The 22,780-nt window shown below is 41.3% G+C and overlaps 2 protein-coding genes across 3 annotated transcripts in view; both read right to left on the bottom strand.

The window, feature by feature from the left end:
• Positions 1 to 22,067, bottom strand: part of EFNA5 (ephrin A5) — a 225,054-nt gene extending 202,987 nt beyond the window's left edge. Inside the window, exon 1 of one of the 2 annotated variants that reach the window (XM_079995837.1) lies at positions 16,427 to 22,067. In XM_079995837.1, coding sequence (XP_079851963.1) covers positions 16,427 to 16,551 — 125 coding nt within the window. In that variant the 5' untranslated portion in view covers positions 16,552 to 22,067. The remainder of the gene's footprint in view (positions 1 to 16,426) is intronic. The other variant, XM_079995835.1, reaches the window with a different exon arrangement.
• LOC307226668 (general transcription factor II-I repeat domain-containing protein 2-like) overlaps positions 1 to 22,780 on the bottom strand; it is a 662,775-nt gene that overhangs the window by 351,462 nt on the left and 288,533 nt on the right. The window lies entirely within an intron of this gene.

Raw genomic sequence — 22,780 nt, 5'->3', positions numbered from 1 at the left:
TTTTTTAAAGTTTATTCTAACTCCTGCTACAGGCATCAGACAATCTCTGCCCAGGCCCGCAGGGCATCACTTGAAGATGCCAAGAGTAAGAACTGGATGGAAAAGTTTTATCCATGGCAGTAAAATAAGGTGCAAAATATAAAACTACCGTATTTTTTGCTCTATAAGACTCACTTTTTCCCTCCTAAAAAGCAATGGGAAATGTGTGCGCATCTTATGGAGCGAATGCAGGCTGCGCAGCTATCACAGAAGCCAGAACAGCAAGAGGGATTGCTGCTTTCACTGCACTGTTCTGGCTTCTGAGATTCAGAATATTTTTTTTCTTGTTTTCCTCCTCCAAAAACTAGGTGCGTCTTATGGTCTGGTGCGTCTTATGGAGCGAAAAATATGGTAGATACTTTTTCCTGTATGCTTATCTACACAAAGAAACACATACACAGTCATTTTAGTGTTTTCTTCCTTATTTATAGAACTCATACAGCATACTACTAAAGATTTCATTAGATATGGCTTCGGTGTCAAGGGCACACAACGGACTGATTTACCAACAGAAGGTACACTAAAATCTACATACAAAACACTGCTAGTTCAATAAAAAAAAATATTAACAGCAAACGGCTCACTGAAAAACAAATGCATCCAATTTTTTCCAAAATGCCTACTAAAAAGGCCATAGCAGCTAATATTTAAAAAATGAAATGCTACAATACGGTTCTGCTGTAAACAATAAAATACAGTTCATTCTGTAATATACCTGCAAGAGAAAGGGAATGTGCTTCAGTGCTGTAGGTTGTTAAAAAGCACACAGTGGACTAATGTTGTGTTAATGCTCTGTATAAAAAAGTGTTCATGACAACTGAATTATTTACAATCATAGTGCAAGCCAGGCTTGATAAGAAAACCAGAATACACAGAACAGCCATATTCACTTTTCATCTTTTTAACTGACATCATATAATACATCTAATTTGCGTTGGAACAATATTGTAGCTACATATACACATCATATGATACCTATTGATATATTTTGCTTTTAGTTCATATCATTCTTTGCTTCCTTCCCTCCTCTGAATTTATGCAATTTATGATGAAACGCTGAGACACAACATACGTCTCATCAGTAAGAATCTTTGATGCATACTTTATGAATTTCACTTAAATTGTGCTATTAAAATGTATTACCAAGATGTGTTTAGTAAAAAGCATTCCTGATATTTTTTATGAAATCTCTCTGGCACTGCATCTAGGAGTTAAATAGAACACTCCATGCTGCCGCCAGCTTTCCAGAAGGATCATAATTATCAAAAACAAGAATTAATAATATTTGACCTGAATTTTCTTCAGCATCCACATTTGCGCTGATATCCTCTACAAGTATTTGAGATGCACAGAAACAAAATTTAATTCAAATGCTAACTAGGCCCTCAGCATGGAACTACATCTACTAACTGCTAACTCGGATATAGCCACAACAGCGTTCGCTGTATGTTGTTGGGACTACAACTCCCATCTGCCACACCAATGGTCACAAATGATGGGAACTGTAGTCCAACAACATCTGACATGCTCCATGTTCCTCTAGATAACTGTGCTAGTGCAAAATCCCTTTTGGAGTCAGGTACTGGTGTGCATACGCGAAAGTAGTCAGTGGAATTTGATCCAGCTGCAATAAATGAAAGGTCGCTGAAATCTTCAGTCACTATGGGCTACTTCACTGCTTTATTTTAAAATCTAAAACAGTCATCAAGGCTCCCCAAAATTTCAACTACCTTTACAGTGAAATCCTACTGAGGCCTACAAAGAAATAAGTCCTATTGAGTCCCAGGTGAGTGTGCACAGGATCGCAGCATCACAACAACCTTCTACAAAATGTATTCTCAGAATGTTGTTCAATGAGGCTTGCTTCCAGGAAAGTGGAAACAGGATAGTAGCCCATTTTACAGTGGTGCCTCGCAAGACGAAATTAATCTGTTCCGCGAGTCTCTTCGTCTAGCGGGTTTTTCGTCTTGCGAAGCAAGCCCATTGACGGCTTAGCGGCTTAGCGCTATTAGCGCTTTTAGCGGCTTTTAGCGGCTTATTGGATAAGCAGATAAGCGGCTTAGCGGCTTAGAAAAAGGGGGGGAAGGGGGAAAAAACCCACAGGAACTCGCAAGACATTTTCGTCTTGCGAAGCAAGCCCATAGGAAATTTGTTTTGCGAAGCACCTCCAAAATGGAAATCCCTTTCGTCTAGCGGGTTTTCCGTCTTGCGAGGCATTCGTCTTGCGGGGCACCACTGTAGTCATAATTCATAATAATTACTTCACAGTGGAAACCTTGGTAGAGCAAAAGAATTCTTAATCTCAGGTTTGTGGGTTCGAGACCACATTGGGCAAAAGATTAAGAGCGGCGGACTCATAATCTGGTGAACTGGGTTCGCTTCCCCGCTCCTCCACATGCAGCTGCTGGGTTATCTTGGGCTAGTTATACTTCTCTGAAGTCTCTCAGCCTCACTCACCTCACAGAGTGTTTGTTGTGGGGGAGGAAGGGAAAGAAGATTGTTAGCCACTTTGAGACTCCTTTAGGGGTGTGAAAGGCGGGATATCAAGTCCATCAGGATTACTTCCAACTCTACTATTATATGATTCCATGAAATAATGAAGCATCTAACAGCACACTATATCATTTGCAACTTTATTTGCCCAACAACCCCAATTAAAGTTTTATATGTAGGGTGGAATCCAATATGTTATATTTGTCATCAATGTAGTAAGGCTACTTAATATTTGTCAACAGATTAATCAGTAATGTAAGATGGGTCAACTCAAGCAGCCAAAAGTGGCACTGCATGTAACACATTAGTGATTAACATGCAGTCGTACAATTGAGACTTGCCAAGAATGTCTGGCCTTGAAACTCTACAATTCTCAATGGTACATTACATGAAGAAAAAATAGGGTGCCTATTGTTTTGTTTTTTAAAGTAATTACGCAGGACCAAACCATCATTCATTTTGGCTTTTTTTATCACACTATCTATTGCAGTTACTGCAGGCATGTCTAAAGTCTGTTATGGGGGCCTAATCCGGCCCACCGGTTGGTTTAATCCGTCCCCCGTGGCAGTCCTGGGGTAAAGGTAAAGGGACCCCTGACCATTATGTCCAGTTGTGGCCGACTCTGGGGTTGCGGCACTCATCTTGCTTTATTGGCCTAGGGAGCCGGCATACAGCTTCCGCGTCATGTGGCCAGCATGACTAAGCCACACGGAAACGCCTTTTACCTTCCCACTGGAGTGGTACCCATTTATCTACTTGAACTTTGACGTGCTTTCGAACTGCTAGGTTGGCAGGAGCAGGGACCGAGCAATGGGAGCTCACCCTGTCGCGGGGATTTGAACCACCGACCTTCTGATCAGCAAGTCCTAGGCTCTGTGGTTTAACCCACAGCGCCACCCGCATCCCTGAGTGTAAAACCCTTAAAAAACCTCAACAACGTCAATCCTAAGAAAAGCTCAACAACCTTGGTTGGCCCTTTGGTCGGCCCTCACGGCCCTTCACTTCATCAAATCCAGCCCTCTTTGGGAAAAGTTTGGACACCACTGAATTACTGTGTAAAGGCTATGAGTATTCACTTTCTCGCTTATCCTCCAGCATTGAATACACTATTGAATCAAGAAAAAGAAATGTTTCCATCTAGAATCTAATAAAAATCCAAATAAAGATTTGGACATTTCTCACACCTATAGCTGACTGAACTCAGCCGAAAAACTCTATTACATATAAAACTCTGAATCTAACACCCAAGACCAGCATATATGTAAGCACACAGCTACAAGGCTGTGAGAAGGTAGCAATTTAGCAAGAATCCCCCACAATGGTCATCACCTAGTACAATTAGATTAGGAAGAAAAGGCACCTTTTTGAACAGCTGGCTTTGTATAATACCAGCCAACATTAAAGGAACAGCTTCATTGATTTAAATGGAAACAATACCTGGAATTATTTTAACACAATTTATTCAATGGAAGCAGTTAAAAATTCAGGCTGCAATCATAAACATACTTGCTTGAGAGTAAGCTCCCATAAAAATACTACGATTGCACCATTAGCATTAACATTAAGAGAGAATCAAGTTGCTTAAATGGAAAAATGCACATTTTCAAGCACTGCGGTCTTCTGAGCAGCTCCCACTAATTTCCACAGCCTGGAAAGATCAAATATTTAATGTCACTTAGGTGTTTTACTTTGGCATTCTGTTCTCAAATAATATAACACGCACATAAAGTAATTTTAAGTGTGGACTTCCAAAGAGGTAGTTGTGTTACTCAGTTGCAGGAAAAAATGAAACAAAAGAAGTATTGTAGCGGTGGGGAAAAATTAGTCTTTCAGATGCAACAATGTTTTTACAAATGGGACACAAATATATTGATTGCAGTGTTTGTTAGTAAAATAACTAGTTTGCATTTACTTTCCCAACAACAATTTTATACCGATACAATACGCAACAGCAGTGCTGCATGTATTTTGTACATTAGCAGTAGTTCAAGGACAAAAATAGAGTATACTGTTGCATGCATATTCTAGGTTTTTCTAGTCACGTTTCCTACTGTAGCCTCTTGCACACATGCACACACATACAATGTACAAACACAAAGAGCTGAGTATCATCTATATTGGCATTTGATATTACCTAAAAACCACCAGAGAAAAGGAACTTTCTGCACAAAAGCACTTTTTTGCAAGCAAATCTTTTGAGATCCTAAACTTTTAGTATGATCCTTACACAGGTCTACTCAAAAGTAAGTCCTATAAATACATAAAGAATTGCAGTCTAAATGGAACAAGATAAAAAGTAAAAATAGGCTTGGCATTGTTTTCTACAGATGAAAGTCACAGAAACCCAAGAGCTGTCATATCGCCATTCCAATTAAAACAGTCAAACTAAGCATTTGACTTTGTGTTTAAACATACTTCACATTTGCCCCATTAGCGGTCTATATGATTACACATATTGACAGCAATTTTATACAAAAGCTTACACCAGGAGCCGTGCATTCAGGATAGCCAAGTTGGTTGGAGTGTGCTGCTGATCCCGCCAAGCTTGGAGGTTTGATTGACCCCCATATGGGACAGCTGCATATTCCTGCACTGCAGGGGTTGGACTAGATAATCCTCAGGGTTCCTTCAAACTCTACAATTTTATGATTCTGTGATTCAGAATTGTGGGCCCAATTTTAAAGAACTCCCTTTCCACTAATGTCAGACAGACCCTTACTATAGATCTCCCAGCTTTTTCTTTTCCAGCAGGTATTTTAACAGAACTCTAATACTTTTAATTTTTAATCTTTACTGTACTGAATTACTTGTACATCGCTAAGAGCAGGGGTAGGCAACCTAAGACCCATGGGCCACAAGTGGCCCACGGAGGTTGTTTAACCAGCCCACAAGTCGCCCCCAAACTAAGCCGCCTGCTCAGCGAGTCCCCGCGTGCTGTGCTAAACTGGTGCGGCATGGGGATTCACTTCCACGGCACCAGAAATCGTGTCTGCACAAATACAGACACCAGAAATCACAGGCGCACTCACTCACGCAAGCGCACAATCCAGTCCACAGAGGGATCTCCGCTGGAGTGAACCGGCCCAGGCAAGGTAAACCTTGTCAACCCCTGGTTTAGAGATTACTGTGATTAACGGGAATATAAATTGCTGAAATAAAAATAAATAAATATTAAAGACCCCCAAAAGGCATTAAAGAAGAAATATGATCTTCACAATTCCACTAGTTTCAATAGGACTAACTCCAAGGGAAGTGCACAAAAGATTGCACCCTTAGTCGACTATTCTATTTTTAATCTTAGTCCACTAGTTTTACGCCGGCTCCCTCGGCCAATAAAGCGAGATGAGCGCCGCAACCCCAGAGTCGGCCACGACTGGACCTAATGGTCAGGGGTCCCTTTACCTTTAGTTTACTAGTTTTTTATTTATTTATATAATCTATCTGAAAGACAGCAACCATACAGGATAGGATAAATAGGGATTGGGTGGGGAATCTTGAAATCACACAAAAATTAGCTGGTTTTTATTTTGTAGAAAAAAGCAACAGCAAATCAGGCAATAACATGATACAGCTTTATCAAGTCAAATAGTGTGTATAGCACAGATTTGTCTTCTACACTGATGATTTTCTAAAATGCCAGTCTGAAAATGGTAGCAGCCCAATATGCAATTAGTTGTTTTAATCGTTCCCATATCAGCTATAGCTCTGCAAGCACCCCCTGCCTTTCCCACTGTTAGGGGAACCGTGCTAATTATGGTCACTGCAGCCATTGCATGGTCTGTGCCAGGAGTGATTGGCAGCCTTGGATACCAGAAATTAAAATAAATATATAGCTTGTTTTACTTTCATAGTCAATTATTGCCCAAATGACTGGGAGAGAGGAACTACATCCCTTCCCCCCATTACTAACATTACATTAATACATTCCTTAGTGATACTAAAGTTGGTGCTTGTTAAAAAGTTCAAGTAATTGATGATAAAGACAGCAAGATAAACATTGTTCCACAACCCCCCCCCCAAGAGCATTATACATTTCAAAAAAAAACCAGCTGATCGGAAGGGAAGCTCCATAAACAGTTATAACTACATTGGGCTATCGTATCCCTTTAATTTGCCATTCAGTAATATTTATTCAATATTTAGAAGAAATTGTCTCTGCCTGCCATGGTTGTTGAGGCACTTTTTCACCTAATTAGCAACTGGGAGACACACTTTTGGCAGCTCTTTCATCCCTATTATTTCCTGTTGCTTGGCACAAAAACCCTGTCAGAAGCAACTACCACTTGTACTGTACCCCTCTTAGTGATGGATCACTAATTTTTAATAAGCCAAGCTACCAAAGAATGGTAAAAAGATATAAAATGTATTGAACCAACAAGAGTAAACAAATAAAGGAGGCTGTTGCCATAACATGGAGTCCTAGAACTTTTTCTGGGCTCTGCTTCTGGATGGGTTTATCAAGAGTAGCACAATCAGGAAACAATAGCGCTCACATTGATGCAGAAGGCAGAAGCCTGTTTAGACAAGTGTTTTGATTTCTTGTTGAAAAATGTATCTCTCTTTCTATTTTAAAAAAGGCTACAATAGCAACAACATTTTTCTTGCAAGAGTTTTGCCTTCACAATGTTCATTAAGTTATCCTACAAATTCTTCTCCCAGGAAGAATTACCACAGAATCCTAACCCAAGAGAGAGAAAATCTATGCAGCAGTTTACAAATCCCCTAGATACATCAAGCATAATCCTTAGTAGTAGGTTTATTAAGTTGTATTGTTGACCATCATGCTGAAAGCTTGCAAATAGCTGTGGAATCAATACTGGGTTCAGCATCTAGCTGTCTTTCATATCAGTAACATAAAAAATATGCAGTTTGCCATTCTGGTGGCTGCAGGGGACTTTATGTGCCAATGCAGCAACCATGCTGTGCTTATGTGTCAGATTTCAACATATCTCTCTCTCTCTCTCTCTTTCATGAAACAACACATGCACATGCAGTGCTGATAGATCCTGCCTTATTAAGCCCACTATGGCTAAACAGGCAACAGTTTTAAGATTTTAAATATGTGGGTATCTCTTTTTTTTAAGTCCAAAGTAGTGCTAATGAAGGATTCTGCAAATACTGACATCCACTCTATAGGAATATATCTAATGCCATCTCGGTGTTAACCAGCATATATTTCTATATTATCTCAACAGTGAATGCACTGAAATGAATCGTGCTTAAGTTTACATGTTATTAGCCTCACAAAATACTGCAGTGTTGCCATTTTAGTACTGACAGAATTATCCACATTCACGAAACAAATGGCAAACTTAAAGGCTTGGACCAAGAAACTAAACAAAGGATATGGCTGTAAGGTGGTAATTTATAAAACTCAAAAACATTTGAGAAATGAAATGTGAACAATTGTTTTGGTAATTATTTATTATGAACAGCATATATTATGCATCTTTTGGGAATTGTAAAGAAATAAAGTGTTCATTCTACCAATGGAAAGGACCTGCTGTTCTTGGAAGATCCAATTGTGGATCCAACTCCTGCAAGACAAAAGAAATTCCCCCTTCCTCCTACAAAATCCAGCACCTCTTCTAACACTGTTCAGTAGGGCACGGGTGTGGGAAGGTATATGCAAAAGACACCTTCCCCTTCTCCAGCCGCTCCCAACCCCAGTGGGAGATGCCACCCTATGGGAAATTTGGGTCCAAGGCAGAAAGAATATTTCTGAATCTGAAGGCAATTCCATTTTTCAACATGAGCCAACCTTCAACCATTGCTTGAGTCCTATACAAATCAGTAAACAATGCAACCCAAACATATACTTAATTATGTTCGCAAAATAAGCTGACCTGGAAAGCAAAAACTAGATAATTGATATATTGACTATTACTCTCTTGTTCAATATTCCTCTGCCTCTAAGGAAACAGCTCGCCACCAAATGTTACAACACACTCCAATAATTGGAATAATAAGACAAACCCAAAGCAAGTATAAGATGTTAAAAGCAAAACCATCGTATTATTTTGTATAGTGTATGGTATAAAGTAGTAGTACTTCTGTGCCAGAATAGAAGCCAAGGATTCCATCCAAATTTGTATGTGTGAAATTGTACTTTAATATTCACTGTACTCTAGCATATTAATTGCTATTCATATATTAAAAAATTAAAATGTTGTTTCCCTCATGATAAGAAATAGGAATAAAGGGGAAATTTGCCGAGTATGCAGAAATCATGTCCAATGTTAAACTAAAGCCAGTTTTACTTGTTAAAAATATATGTATTCAAACAAAAAGCTAACTAGACGATGAAAACAGCATATTAAACACAGAACAAGATGACTTTGAATTAATATGCAGCGCTAAAGCTATGCTATAGCATTTCAGTACTGTTTCAGCGAACTCAAAGGCAAAATAGAGACCTCATACATATACTGTATTGTATATTCAGAACACCAAACATCTAATGTTTTAGTCTATGTAGTCTTTCCATTCCCCATTTCACTACTCACAAGAGCTGAATAGAATAGAGCCATCCAAAATGGAGGTTTCAAAAAGAGCTTGACGCGAACTGAATCAAATTGGAGAGTAAAAACTAGCCTTGGAAATGGCATCAGCAGTTTGGCAACACAGCTCCTTGCCTAAGAATTGTGTGTGCGCACACAGGCATGAACACACATGCACAAATTGGAAATCTGTGGGACTGGTCTTATAATACAAAATGCATATAGGAGTTCCTCAATATCTGTTCCTTCTAGACTGATGATAGCAGGATTTTATACACCTAGCAGGATTTTATACGGCCCTCTGTTAAGAGCCATGAGCTACAGGACAACTTACTTTTTGTCCCACAGTTTCCCCGTCATAAACTGCCCCCTCGCTTGCCCCGATCCAGTCCAGATCCTCAAACTTCTCTTTAAACTTCCAAGCTCATTATTTTATTTTTTAAAAAGAGGTTTGGGGGTTACATGCAAGAGCAAGTCAAAGTGAAGTCAGGGAGGGGCAGCTGCAGGTACATACTAGCAGTATTTTCTCTTTCATCAACTCTTGCACTTAATTCCCCAATCAATGTATGCTTTTAACTCAGGAATCGATATAGGCAGCAATTGAACTGGGTACATACAAGTCACCCACAGGATCTCCACTTATTGGTGTAGTTTTAATAATTGTTGTTCAGTTATTTATTCCCGAACACTTCTTTCATTCACTGCATTTTTCAGAAAGATACTGGATTCCTCCCCCCCTCCCCAATAACTTACAGAAGACAAAGGCTCTTCAGACAGAAGATAAAACACCAGCAGGTTTTTACTTCAAATTTAGATTCTGAACTTTTAGTAAGGTTTAAGAACAAAAATTTGACTTAAATTTTATTTTCCGCTGGAATGACAAATAAGAATTTGACAGTACATTTCCATCAGTCAACCGTCAACTATATCAAAGATGCTCTTTGGCAAGACGGAAAGAAGACATGATAATGTGTCTTTATCATTAGTGCTGTAATAGTCACTGTAAAAAGAGAATGGTATTTATTTTATTTTCAAGTAGGTCATACGCAGAGTAAACCCACCAAAATCAATCGATTTCAGTTTATCTATTCCAAGTATGCCTTACTTGCCTTACTTGAACATCACACATTAGTTCTCATTTTTTTGCTTTTGAGGGGACGAAAGTATGAGTACTTACTTATTCTCTAGTTGATTCTATTACAGTATATACAAAGCTCATTCAGTGCTATTCAGATGTTGGAAGACGAACAATGTGAAATACTATTTTTGTGTATGATGATGGGTATTACACTCGAGTTATATTTCAACAGTTGTAATATCACTAGAAAGTGGTTTTAAAAATATTTCTCTTCTAAACTCAGCATCTAATTTCTCAATGACTACACATTTAAACATAAATGGAAGAGAAATGTATACAAAAGGAAATTGTTCTCAAAAGTAAATACATCACTGCCAACCTCTGAAAAATTAGGTTAAAACAATTCCAGAAGTTGAATAAATATATGTCGAATAGGTAACATATAAGGAACTGTTTATTTGGCATTTTAATACAATCTAATAAAAATAAGTAGTAATGTCAGCTGAATTTATCATCTTGGATAGTCATAAGTATCTCTAAGTACTGTTCCCGCCTAGTAATAAGAGAATCGCCCCACAATCTATTCTTGTATAGGTTTTATAGTACTAATAATAATAATAAAAGTTCCAATACTTTAGCAATGTAATGCATTTTATATTGAGTCATATTTTAACAGCCAACAGTGGCCCATAGTTTCATATACATTAGACACTTACTGATGACAGCAAGATACAAAATAATGAGAGAACAGCTGTCAATTTAGGATCCCAGTCAATAAATAAAAGTCATGATGCAGCCAAGGCGAAGCACTCAAATCCTGTTGCCTACAATGGTAAATATTCAAAGACTAACTCTTCTACTGAAACAGAGCTATGAAAATCACTGGGATTTAGGCTGCAATCTTATACTCACAATGAGTAAGCTTCATTGAACTCAATGGGGTTTACTTTGGGGTAGACCAGAATGGGAATGTGATGTTCAGTATTTAACTTTTGTTGAACTGTGCCTATTCAGTTTGTAAACAAACAAAAAGCATACCTGAAATCCAAGTTAACAAATATTCCTATAAAAGGTTTGGGTCTTAAGAAATGAGAATACTTTGTCAATTTATATTAGAAGCATTATTGCTTCTTTTATTTTTCAGTTCTGTCTCTCTCTAACATTACATTTCCCCTTACAACAGTGTCCTTGTATGTAGCCATGTCTCATCTTTAAGTCATCAAAAGCAAAAAGGTCAGGATTCCTGATGGACTCACTGCATTCATTTGTTTTCTCATCCCAGCATAAGCCGGAATATTGAGGAAAAGGACAGTAAGGAGCATATTTGCCTGTCTGCCCCTCACAGTAGATGAGGCTGTTGTGTCCAACACAATGACGTATCACCATTAAGAATTTGCTTGCTTCCTTGCAAAAGAATAAAATGGGAAAATAATTAGGCAGGTGATATTTTTTCATCCCTTTAGTCAGTACCATCTCCTTTAAAGAGGAAGGCACATATAGCTATGGCTCACTGGATAGGTTTCCAAGTGAGAAGCTGAACTGTATGGGAGTCCATTTTAAAATACCAAAGGACTTTCAGGGCCACAATTTTCAGGGTAACACAGTCAAGTAAACCGCATTCAACGACCTACTGAATGCTTTTTCTTTGCACTTTTAATCACAAGAAATTCACTGACTTTGAGATAGCAGTCCCTCCAGATTGTAGCTGCCAATAAAATTAGCATTTGAAATATTAATATTCCTTATACATAAATAGACTTTCTTAAGAAACTAACACTGCAACCCTATATATCTACTTCAAATAGAGACTGCAATCCCTACAACACTTAAGATAGTGGGACTTTAGAGGAAATATTCATAGGTTCATACTACACAAAGTTAGGTCTTCCCATTTAACCACAAAGGCTTTTTTTCATACAATAGTATTAATAATACACAGAGAAATGATGTAGGATTTGGAAATAAAACTACAAGCGTCAAGAACAAAATAAAGTAGAACCCCTTTGCAAACCACTGGGCTGAATATTTCTGAGAAACTGCCAAATTCAGTTAAAACTGAAAGCTTTCAACAGCAATCTCTGAAAGCTAACCTAGTTTAAGGCCTGAGTTACACAGTGAAGGAATTAAGTGCAAGGTTCAACTTAAGAATGCACTTAAGTCCATTAATTTCAGTGAGACTTGTATCAGGAAAAAACTCATATCAAATGTTTGCAAGTCAGACCAGGCCCTCTTCATTGCAACAAAACCTACAGTGTTTTGAAGATGATACATGGCGCATTTTACACTCCTTCACAACAACTCTGATAAAGCAATATTTGTGGCAACCAGTCTTAGTGTATCTGACGATTTGATTTTACAACTGTCTAACTCAGAAGTAAACCCCATTGAGTTTAACAGAACTTACTTCCAAGTGTGCATGGGATTGCAGCCCAAGACTATAATCATACACACATTATGCTCTACTGAATACAGTTGGATTTACTTCTGTGTAAACATGCATAGGACTGCACTGTCCATTAGATAAGCACCATTTGGCAAAATTTTATATTTCTCAAAATGCATAATTAAAAGTGTAATTTTTTTACTCAAGTTTGCACGTGCACCAGTGTGGAAATATAATTAGTTTTTATTTATAGGTATACAAATATTCCTAGGTTTAATTCATGTTTGACTTTAACATAATTACTTATATAAGCAAGCAGTGTTAACTAGCTTTTGTACGTTATGCAGCCTCATATAATCTAGATATTGCAAATGGGGAGTTGTGCAAAACACAGCACTAGGGATCGTTAGACCATCTGCAATGTCTGCTTGACACACTAAGTATTTGAAGGATAAAGCCCTAAAACAGAAAACGATTTCTTCATGCAATTTTCGGGAAACATAATACTCATTTGCTTCAGAAGCCTATACTTCACCTCTCAAAGCTGCCCAATCATTGTACAAAGGTTCCAAACACCATTCAGCTGTTCTACATACAATTCTTCAATGTAGACGTTTTAGCCATAAATATAGCTATAAAGTCTGATGTCCATATATGGTCATTTATAGTCACAAAACTATGTACATCATAGTTTTTAGGACAACTTGCCAAATGCTTCCTAAAGTAAAATCACCCAACCATTTTAGAAATGACTTACAATTACTGTCCTGATTAACCGCTATTAACTGATATTAGTTACAATTGTATGTATTCAATAACTTACATTAGAAAGGAAAACTAGGTACAGTTATTCCAAGATCTGCTTCTTTTTCATGATGAAGAGTTTTACTAAAATACCCAAATACTACTGAAAAAATTATATCCATCCTTCATCTGTATACACTGACCATATAAAAACTTAAGTGTATCAACTTCTGCACCATATTGAGGACCATATATATAGCAAAATGGCTTCTTACTGAAAGTACTTAGTGGTAAGTCATTTACTGTTTAATTTGAAGTCTTTTCTCTGATGCTATATATGATGCTTAGATTATATAAAATCTAAATAAATGAGCTTTTTGGGAATATACACTAAGCTTCAGAAATTACGCACAAAATATTAAGTGTTCTTTTATGGAAATATTTTGCGCTTGAATTACGTCTCAAAAGTTTTTGTGGTTTTCCAAATTTGAAGTACAATACATTAAAAAATAGTATTTTGTTTGTCAAGTGATAGCCATCATCTATCACTCTGCAATTTTTAAGAGTTGCCCAGTTTATTAATTTAAAAACTCATTCTTGTAACCTGTGATGGCATCTTTTAAAAAATAATACCATTATGGGTATAGTACTTCTTCACCTTAACCATGAATTATAAAAATACATGGCAAGTTCTCTTAACTTTTAATATCTTATGAAGCAAGGTTTTTCAGGTTCAGTAGAGCAAACAGCGAACATAAAGCATGCAGACATGTTAACAATTCTAGAAAAGAAAAGAAACTAATTATATTGCGTTAATTATGAGCTTATAGTGACTGTGAAAGAGCCTTATAGTTTAAAACACTTTCAATAGTACAGTGTTCTAAGCCCTTAGTTTCAGGAATTTAGTCCCACATCAACCTTTACAAAGTTCTATAACTCATTACTCCTCTGCTATTTTTTTATCTCCTCTCTCTTACACACCATTTTATTGGCACAAAAGTTATCATTTAAATGGGCGTTATCAATGTTCACTGGTTTAAACGCTCTAGTTTTGACCCCAATGTTTCATGGATTATTTATAGTGAAGTATTGTACCTACATCACATCTTTAATTAATACCATAACAGGCAGAGAAGCAAACATTTAATAGCATGCTTTGATTTTCGCAAAAGAGCAACATGTGCAAGTCATTTGGTCAAATTCAAAGCAGCAAACATTTCCGTTTCACAACTACAGTAGGCGAATTCGGTTTATTATTTCACCATCTTCAACAAATACACTTCATTTTTAAACTTTTATTCTAAGATGGGACAATCGCCCTTAAGAAGAGACATATTGGGAGGGAAAGTTTCCAGATTTCTGCCTGTTGTAACAGTTGACCAGTTTTACTTGTGGCTGCAGTTTTCTCTTTGATATGATGGGAGAGAGGTGGCAGGTTTTGATAACACAACTGTTAATAACTGTCACCAAGAAAATTAAGTAGCAGGAACAGTATTAATTGTCACACACACCACCGCATTAATGTTTGTTTTGCTTGAAGTACCCCACACAAAATTAACACGCCAAACTGTCTACTGAACTCAAGGTACTTAACAAGCAGTTTTTAACTTTGGCACCATATATTCTGAGGCCATTCTCACATACAGAGTAAAACAGACTTTGGCAGGCACCACAGATCTATAAAAAAACATGACCTGCGACAAAAATCAATGTGCTAATCTCAATTCAAGCAGCCAAATCAGCAGCATAGCACAAAGATAACATAAAATAAAATGACCAGAAACTCACTTGAAGTAGCAAGATAGGTTTAGAAGACCTAAGAAAAATTACTTGTCCGCTTTAACAATGCAACCCCCTCGCCAACAAAAAAGCAACAACTCCTAAAGTACTGAAGTACTGAAGTGCCTTATTCATACTGGGGCAGCACTGGGAAAAGATTGTAATTTCTGCTACTGAAAAGGGGGAGACGTGAGCAGCTCAGCAAAAACTTCCTAATTCAAAGAAGATCCGTCCATGCAATCTTGATGGCAGAGTTTAGAAACAATAACAAAATAGGTTTTGTTTGCACTTACTATATTTATCGAAATGCAAATAGAACAAAGGAACACAGTGAAAGATTGTTTTTACACAATCTTAACTGGATACCTTGTCCTAAATTAGTTTTATTATTAAACATGTCTCCCATAAGAGAACACCCTCTCTCAAGCTCTCAGTATCATCTCCTGAGGATGCTAACTCTCTGCATAAAGCAGTCTAGATTCACAGCAGATTTCCTCTGCATTGTGAGAGCATCACCAACCACTGGACTTGAATTTGCTCTGACAGCTTGAGACGCCCTTTTCCATGAGAAACCTGCAAGTCTAGGGATCATCTGGCTGCACTGAAACATTTCAAACTTGGGGGATATCATTACTCAATTAACCCAAGTCAGCTTAAGAGTAAGATTCATATACTCTTATCCCAGGCAAAGAGACGGAAAGAAGAGTAGCTGGAAAGCAAGGGACGTACTTCTCCTTTACTGACTCTAACCCTGACACAGAACAGGTGCCACATGTGGCTACAGGCAACCACAATCCACAAAAACTAAGTCTAACGAAAACAGATCCACTCTGGCAAAAGTCAAAACACGCTGAACAAGTTTGAGGTTCTCCCTGTAGTCACTTGCAAGAAAAAAAAAGTTCGCTAGAGTAAAAGGATTAGAATTTCTCTGTTCTGTTAAAAAAAGATCTACCATAAAAAAAAAAACCTGGTAGCAAGGTACTAAGGGAAACACACACATATATATCACAGGCACACACTTCCTGGGTGTATGAGTTCACCTATTTGCTCTCAGGAGTGATTCACTACAAGTTAAGAGATGCGTGCCGAAGATAAAAGGTGCATTCCTTAGGAACGATCAACAGCCAAGGACTGGAAATCAGCTGCGCTGATGCAACCCAGAAATAACAAGGCGCAGGGCGATGCCTCCGAAACTACAGAGCAGGGAGGAAAAGTTTGTCCCCTTCTTCCAAGCAAGGGTTTCCCCCGCTGGAGGATGCCCAACGGCTGGTGCTTCCAAGGGAGATGGCAGCCCTTCATCTCCTTCCCTTCCTACATCCGATCCTCGAGCTGCCGCTGCCCCGGGTAGCCCGGCATCCCTGAGAAGCATCGGCGGGGGCTCGGCCTGAGAGCCGCCTTCGCTCTCCTTACCTGGGGTTGGTGCTGTTCCAGTAGACGGCGTAGCGGTCGGCCACCGTCTTGGAGCTGGGATCCTGGCAGAAGACGCACATCCAGAGCACCAGAAAGAGCAGCGTCAACATCTCCACGTGCAACATCACTCCCGGCCAACGAGACACACACAGACACGGCGGCGGGGCGGGGGGGGGGGGAGAGACAGACAAGGCGCTCCTTTCTCAAAAAGACAGACGGCGACAAGGAGGAGAGAACGAGGGAGGAAGGAGACAAAGCCACACCGGAGTCACAAGACACCCAAAAAACACACACAAAGAGAAGGGCAAGGGGCCGCCAGGAGATTCCCCCGCGGGGGGAAAAGCCTGCGCCGCGGAAGGATCCTCAGGGAGTCTGCGCGCCCCGGCCGGGGGAGCTGGGCAGCAGCGGCAGCAGCAGACGGAGGCTGAGGCGGCGGCAGGAGCTCCTTCAAGGCGGCGAGTCCTGTGGCGAGCCCAGGGCGAGACATGCACCGGCCCGGCCCCCGTCCAGCGCCCACGATGGGCGGCCCCGCGGGCCAAGCCTCCTTTGGCCGGAGGGGCTTCCTTTCGCCCGCCCTCGCGCTTCTTTGCCTCTCTCCTCGCTCTCTCTCTCTCTCTGAGGCGCCTTTCTTCTCCTCCTCCTCCTTCCCGCCTTTTGGCGCGAGGGGCTCTGAAGGGATCGCTCCGAGGCCGGCTGAGGAGAAGCGGGCAGGAAATCCTCGGAGGAAACGGGGCGGCGGGGGCGGGGAGAGAGAATGAAGAGGAGTGAGGGGAAGTCCACTTCTGAGGCGCCTCTCGCTCGCTGGAGTTGGGGAGTTGAGGCGCCTCGCTCGCCTTCCCGTCTCTTTCCCCCCCCCTCTTCCTGGGTGACGGACGACCAACAAGCGACAGGAATCCACAAGACCCAGAGCGGAGTGGGGGGCGGAGGGGGCGGGATGCCGCGCAGGAGTTGGCTAATCCTCAGGATAGGTCAGCGCCGAATCGCCTCAGGAGCGGCTTCCCTCGTTGGGTTGGAAGGGAGGAGGGGGCGGCTGAGGGAGAAGGGAAGAGAGCGCGCGCGCCCCTCGCCAACTCCGCCGCTGTTGCTTCGCGGTGCAGGCGCCTCGTCTGTCGGAAGGCGGGAGCTGCTGCTGCTGCTGCTGTTGCCCGAGCCCTCTTCCCAACCCCTCCAGGCGAGGCGAGGCGAGGCGGCGGCGGCGGCGGTCTCGCTTCCTTTCAGCTTCGCCCAGTGTCTCGGGGAGCCGGGCAAGGTCCAAGTCGCCCCTCGAACGTCAACTTTGCAAAAGAGAAGAGGAGGCGGGAAGAGAAGGAAGAAGCCTCCCTCGCCGACGACTACATGCGGGCGGGAGGCACCTTCGGGGTCTGGCCCGCCGGCAGGCAGCTGCTCTCAACCGGCCTCAGCAGCAGCAGCAGCAGCGCCGTGAGAAGCGGGCAAATGTCTCTCTCGCGACTCCGGCGAGCGAAGGAAGCAGAACTCGAACGCAGAAGCAGCAGGGATCGGGAAACGCAACGAGGATTGGAGAAGCAGAAGTCAACAGACTGCCAGAGAGGAGGAGGAGGAGGAGGGGGGAGAGAGAGAGAATTTACAAGGGGGGGCCAATTTAAATAGTCACGCCCCCTTTCTTTTTTTGCAACGACCGGCTTCTTCCTCGCGTGTAAATCCGGCGGCGGCGGCGGCAGCCTAGGCAAAGCGAGGCGGCCGGCGGGGTTGGCGGTCCCTGCGCGCAACAGACAGCTGCATCGATGCCTACACGGGATGTGTCCGGAGAGAGATATATATACACATCCACATGCGTCTGGGTGTCAGGAGACGAATCTGGAGAGAGCGAGAGAGCGAGCCTCCGTTGGTGGAGGTGCGGGGGTGCGCGCCCGCGCGCGCACGGAAGAGGCGCAGTCGGCTAGCTGGGAGCAAAGGCGCTGCTGCTGCTCGATCATGTGGGATTTTTTTTGCATGCAGTTTACTTGCGAGGTTGGCGGGGGGGGGGGAGGGAGCCGGAGCAGCCAGTCACGGCCCAGGCTGCTGTTTGCTTACAGATGCCTTCTTCCCCGGCGTTCTCTCCAATGCGATTGGGTTCCGTGCCTCGGAAAGGGGCGTGGCCTCTCCCCGGCGCCCCGCCCCCGCGTTCCAAAGAGACGACACCCCGCGCAAGCCCCGCCTTCTGCAAAACCTGACTAATTGAATTACGAGGAGTGGTTCCCCCTCGGTGCCGCAGGTAACTGTTTCCGCGCGGGAGACGGCGCAGGATCGTGCTGGGGGAGCGAGATCTTTTCCTTGCCTGCGAGATCGGGGGAGCGAGTGGTTACGAAAGGCGCCTCCCCAGTTCCAGTGGACGGGGTTGCGGCATCAGCTGCTGGAGGGAGGGTGGATGGTTGCGAGATCAGGGGGGATCTAGCCACAGGCTGCAAGTCTAATCTCGCACACGGTGTATAATCAACATTTTGAAAGTTTAGCAGTCTGGAAAGCAGACTTCGGAGCTGCTTTGTTCCGCTTTTAATCCTCTCTTTCTCCCCCCCCCCCACCAATGCTTTTCTGCGCCGCTGAATGACGGGTCGGCGGTGCGGCTTTAAATTAGTTTATTTAAGGGGCTTATAAGCGAGAGATGGGGTTGCCCAATTGGGTAGCGCAATTGAAAGCAAGATCCACGCAGCCGGAGAGACCTCTCTGATAAGTATTTAGCTGAATGCGGCAAAGGGATTCACCTGAAAACCTCTTTTTCCCCCTCTCACATTTATTTGGATCGAGAGAAGTAGAAGCCAGGGGTCCTTCTGGAGCTATTTTTCATTCTTAAAAGGGCATTCGCCTCGCCCTCCGCCAGCAGCTGCCCTGCTTACGCTGCGCTACCGGGAAACTAGCCCAGGTGACCTTCCTCCAGAAGGCAAACGAAAGGGCTGTTGACACACGAATCAGCCTTCGCACCAAACCACACCCTGCTGATGTCCATTTGAGGGGTGATCGCCAGTGGCGATTTTCAACAATCCATAAATAGGTAGTTCCGAGGAAGGCGCGCCACTGAGCCCCCTTTGAGTTAACCTTTCATCGTCCTAAAACTGAAAAAGTGGGGGGGGGAGGGAAGAGAGAATAGGGGGGGGGAAACTTTGGAAGAGAGACGCACATTGTGGTGTCCGGAATCTTTGAGGTTGCCTTCCTTCCTTTGAAACGGCTGGCTTTTAATTTGAGGCGAAATGTTTTCCAAGCATGATGTGGCTGTATCTGCTGTGGTTTCTTCAGCAGATGAACAAAAAAGAAGAAAAAAAACCCCAAGTATCATCATACTCTCTCGTCTTTCATCCGCTTGGCTCCCTACTCTGCTTTCTCTGGGCTTTTCAGTCGTTTGAAAGTGCCCAGACTCCCTCTAGTGGCAGATTTTAAGGCCGCACTTTTTCCTGCTGGGCATTTCTTAATTCAAACCTACAGGAATTTTCGCGACGCTCACAAAAATCACTTCCGTTTAAATCTGCCTGAAGGCTCGGGCTGGGAATCCAAAAAGTTCTTCTCATTCCTGCTTCACCCACTCCCTCTCAAACGGTGCAAACAAAAAATATCCCAGGACCACCATGTCTATGCATTTTGTGTTTGCCCTTAATTGCTCCTGGAAAAAAATAAAGAAATTTATGTTTCCCTATCATTAAGAAAACTTTTTTGAATTAGGTATAAGCAAGCACTACATAGATGTCTGTCTGTGGAAGCATCTCCATTGCTATCACGATAGTTGCATGCTGTGGTGTCAGCAGTTAGGAGGGAGATGGGAACTAAGTATCAAAATAGGTTGCATTGTTAGTTCCAAAATATTACTGGCACTGATCATTTCCCTTTTAGGAGTACCTCCTAAAACGTAGCCACAATAATGTCCTGTGCCCACTGTGCCTTTTCTCACAAGAACACAACAGTTAACCTTCACAGTTGCACCACAACAACAACCACTTTCAACATTATGTAACAGACACTGCCTGTTTTAAACAGATTGAAGGCAGTCCAAGGCCAAACTGTGGATCCAAACACTACAACAGAACTTAGCTACAAAGACAATAGTTGATAGTGCACAAGGGCATTTAGTTGCATGTTAAGAAGTGTTTTCCTTTTTTTCATCAATGGGATTGAATCCAAGTTTTGAATGCATGTGCCATGGGGCAAAAATACTGTTAACAGTATTTCGGGGGAGGGCTCAAAGTTCTTGTAATCATTCTGGATTTAAAGCAGGGGAGTGTGACTCTGGTGTAATATTCTGTCATTGTTGCTTGTTCTTGCTGTTCTTTCATTACATACAAACACATGCCCTGCATATATAAAATGATCAAACAAATAATAAAGTAATGTTTCAGTTTTCACTAACAGGTGTTAAAGTGAGAAAACGGACTGCAAGAAAAGTGTCCCAGGTCTATTTTACACTTGTCACTGAATAATGTACAGGTACAGTACAGACAGAATAACTATGGATCAAGTAAGCTTGACTTCTTTCATTTTTTTAAAGAAAAAGTCAATAGTTATTAACGGGACTATTGGATTAGCAAATGTCATAACAAAAGCAATTCATGTGGGTGTATTGACTAAAACATCCAATCCAATGTCAGCTCATCTGATCATAGAATTGTAGAGTTGGGTGTCCCCTCCCTTGGTGACATTAAACAATTATTGATGTCAAAGTTATAGACTATTTGTGCATGCCAATAAACACCTCTGACCTTGGTCTGTAATTAATGGAATCAAAAGAACCATGAAGAAGTGGGTTTCTTAAATTTCCAGGATTCACATCCGTTACGTAATTTGAACTATGCAACCAAATATAACCCAATAGTCATAAGTCTTTCCCCAAAATGCTTATCATCATCATCATCAACATCATCATCAGGGAATGTTAACAAATGTTCTGATTCTGTATAAAGCATTAAAAAGAAGAAGAAGCTTGAGACTGGTTATTGCCAGGGAATTTCAGGAATGACACTGAGAATACCTTTAAGTCTGGAATGCATCACCTTTGGCTTGCTAATGGATAATAGAATGCATGTTATATATAGCCAATATAAATTCTGAATAATAAATACAAGTGATACCTTATAGTGAGCCAGACCACTGGTTCATTTAGTCCCCATAATCTACACCTACTGGCAAAGGTTTTTGCAGGATCTCAGGCATGGGATGTTTTCAGTTCCTTTTTACTAGAAATGCCAGAGATCGAAGCTTTGCTGTGTGCCTCACAAGGATGTGTAGTTTGTGTTTTACCCTGAGTTATTGGTCTTTACCAAACAAAAGTAAGCAAAACTACATGACTTAAGCCACTGAGCCAGCTTCCAAAAGGCCAGTTTTAAGGACTATTTCAATTAACAAATGTCAGGATGAGAATTGATTCATAGATCTTTTTTTAAGTAGCAGTCACTGCGAATTGACATTTAGAGAGAATTCCACATGTGTCCTGTGAATGTCCTGACATGTTTTGAGACAAAAGATTACTATTACCCAGAAATTCACTGAGCCAGAAGCTGGAAAGTTCCTGTTTCATGTTAGTGCATACCCCAGACTTGCCATGTACCAACATGTCTAAAAAAGTAAACGTAGAATTGATTTCAACTCTTAAAGAACTGCGAAGTGCATCTCTCTTGATGGAGACTTCCAAAAACAGACATACACAAGCTTTAAGAATGGGTGGGGGGAATATTCTCTTTCCAAAATCAGTTTGATCATTTTTTGTGCACTGACTGGGCCATTAGTCATTCCTATTATTATTATTATTATTATTATTATTATTATTATTATTATCATTATCATTTTCAAAAACAGGAACATATTTAACCCCCCTCCCCTCCCCTCCCCCTGTCCCATTACAACTTCGTACCAAATAAAGCATGTATACATATACCATATGACTTCCCTTCCACACTGTTCCTAGTGCCTTTGCTTTTCTACTACTCTGCGTAATCCACATAAAAAAAGGTGTGGTTTAGCCATTCCTTTCCACTCCAAGAAGCTGAATATTGTGACAAAGTTTTCTAACCTCTTTTTGCTGCATAATATGGCAACACTCAGTGGGCAAGAGAGAGGTGCCCTTTCTGGGTTCTTTTCACCAAGGACCTTAGAGGACCATGTGACCTTTCTCCTTTGGTTTGACTTCAACCTACTTAAAAGCACCGTAAGTACCACTGCCATTAAGTCATATTACTTGGAGGCAAACCCAAACTTTTAGCTATACTTAGGAAGAACCAATACAGAAAGTCTAACAATTATTCCTTTGAGATGGTGGGTATTTACATTCTTTCGAGCTGTTGTAAATGCTTTAGCAGTATATAAATATTTTTTTATAAACAAAATGAATAAACTGTTAATGGAATATTTTAAACCACAATAAAATATAGGTGTAGTTTC

This window comes from Podarcis cretensis (genome assembly GCF_951804945.1).
Source record: "Podarcis cretensis genome assembly, chromosome: 11".
Taxonomy (NCBI): Eukaryota; Metazoa; Chordata; class Lepidosauria; order Squamata; family Lacertidae; genus Podarcis; species Podarcis cretensis.
This window is presented reverse-complemented; position numbering and strand designations above follow the sequence as displayed.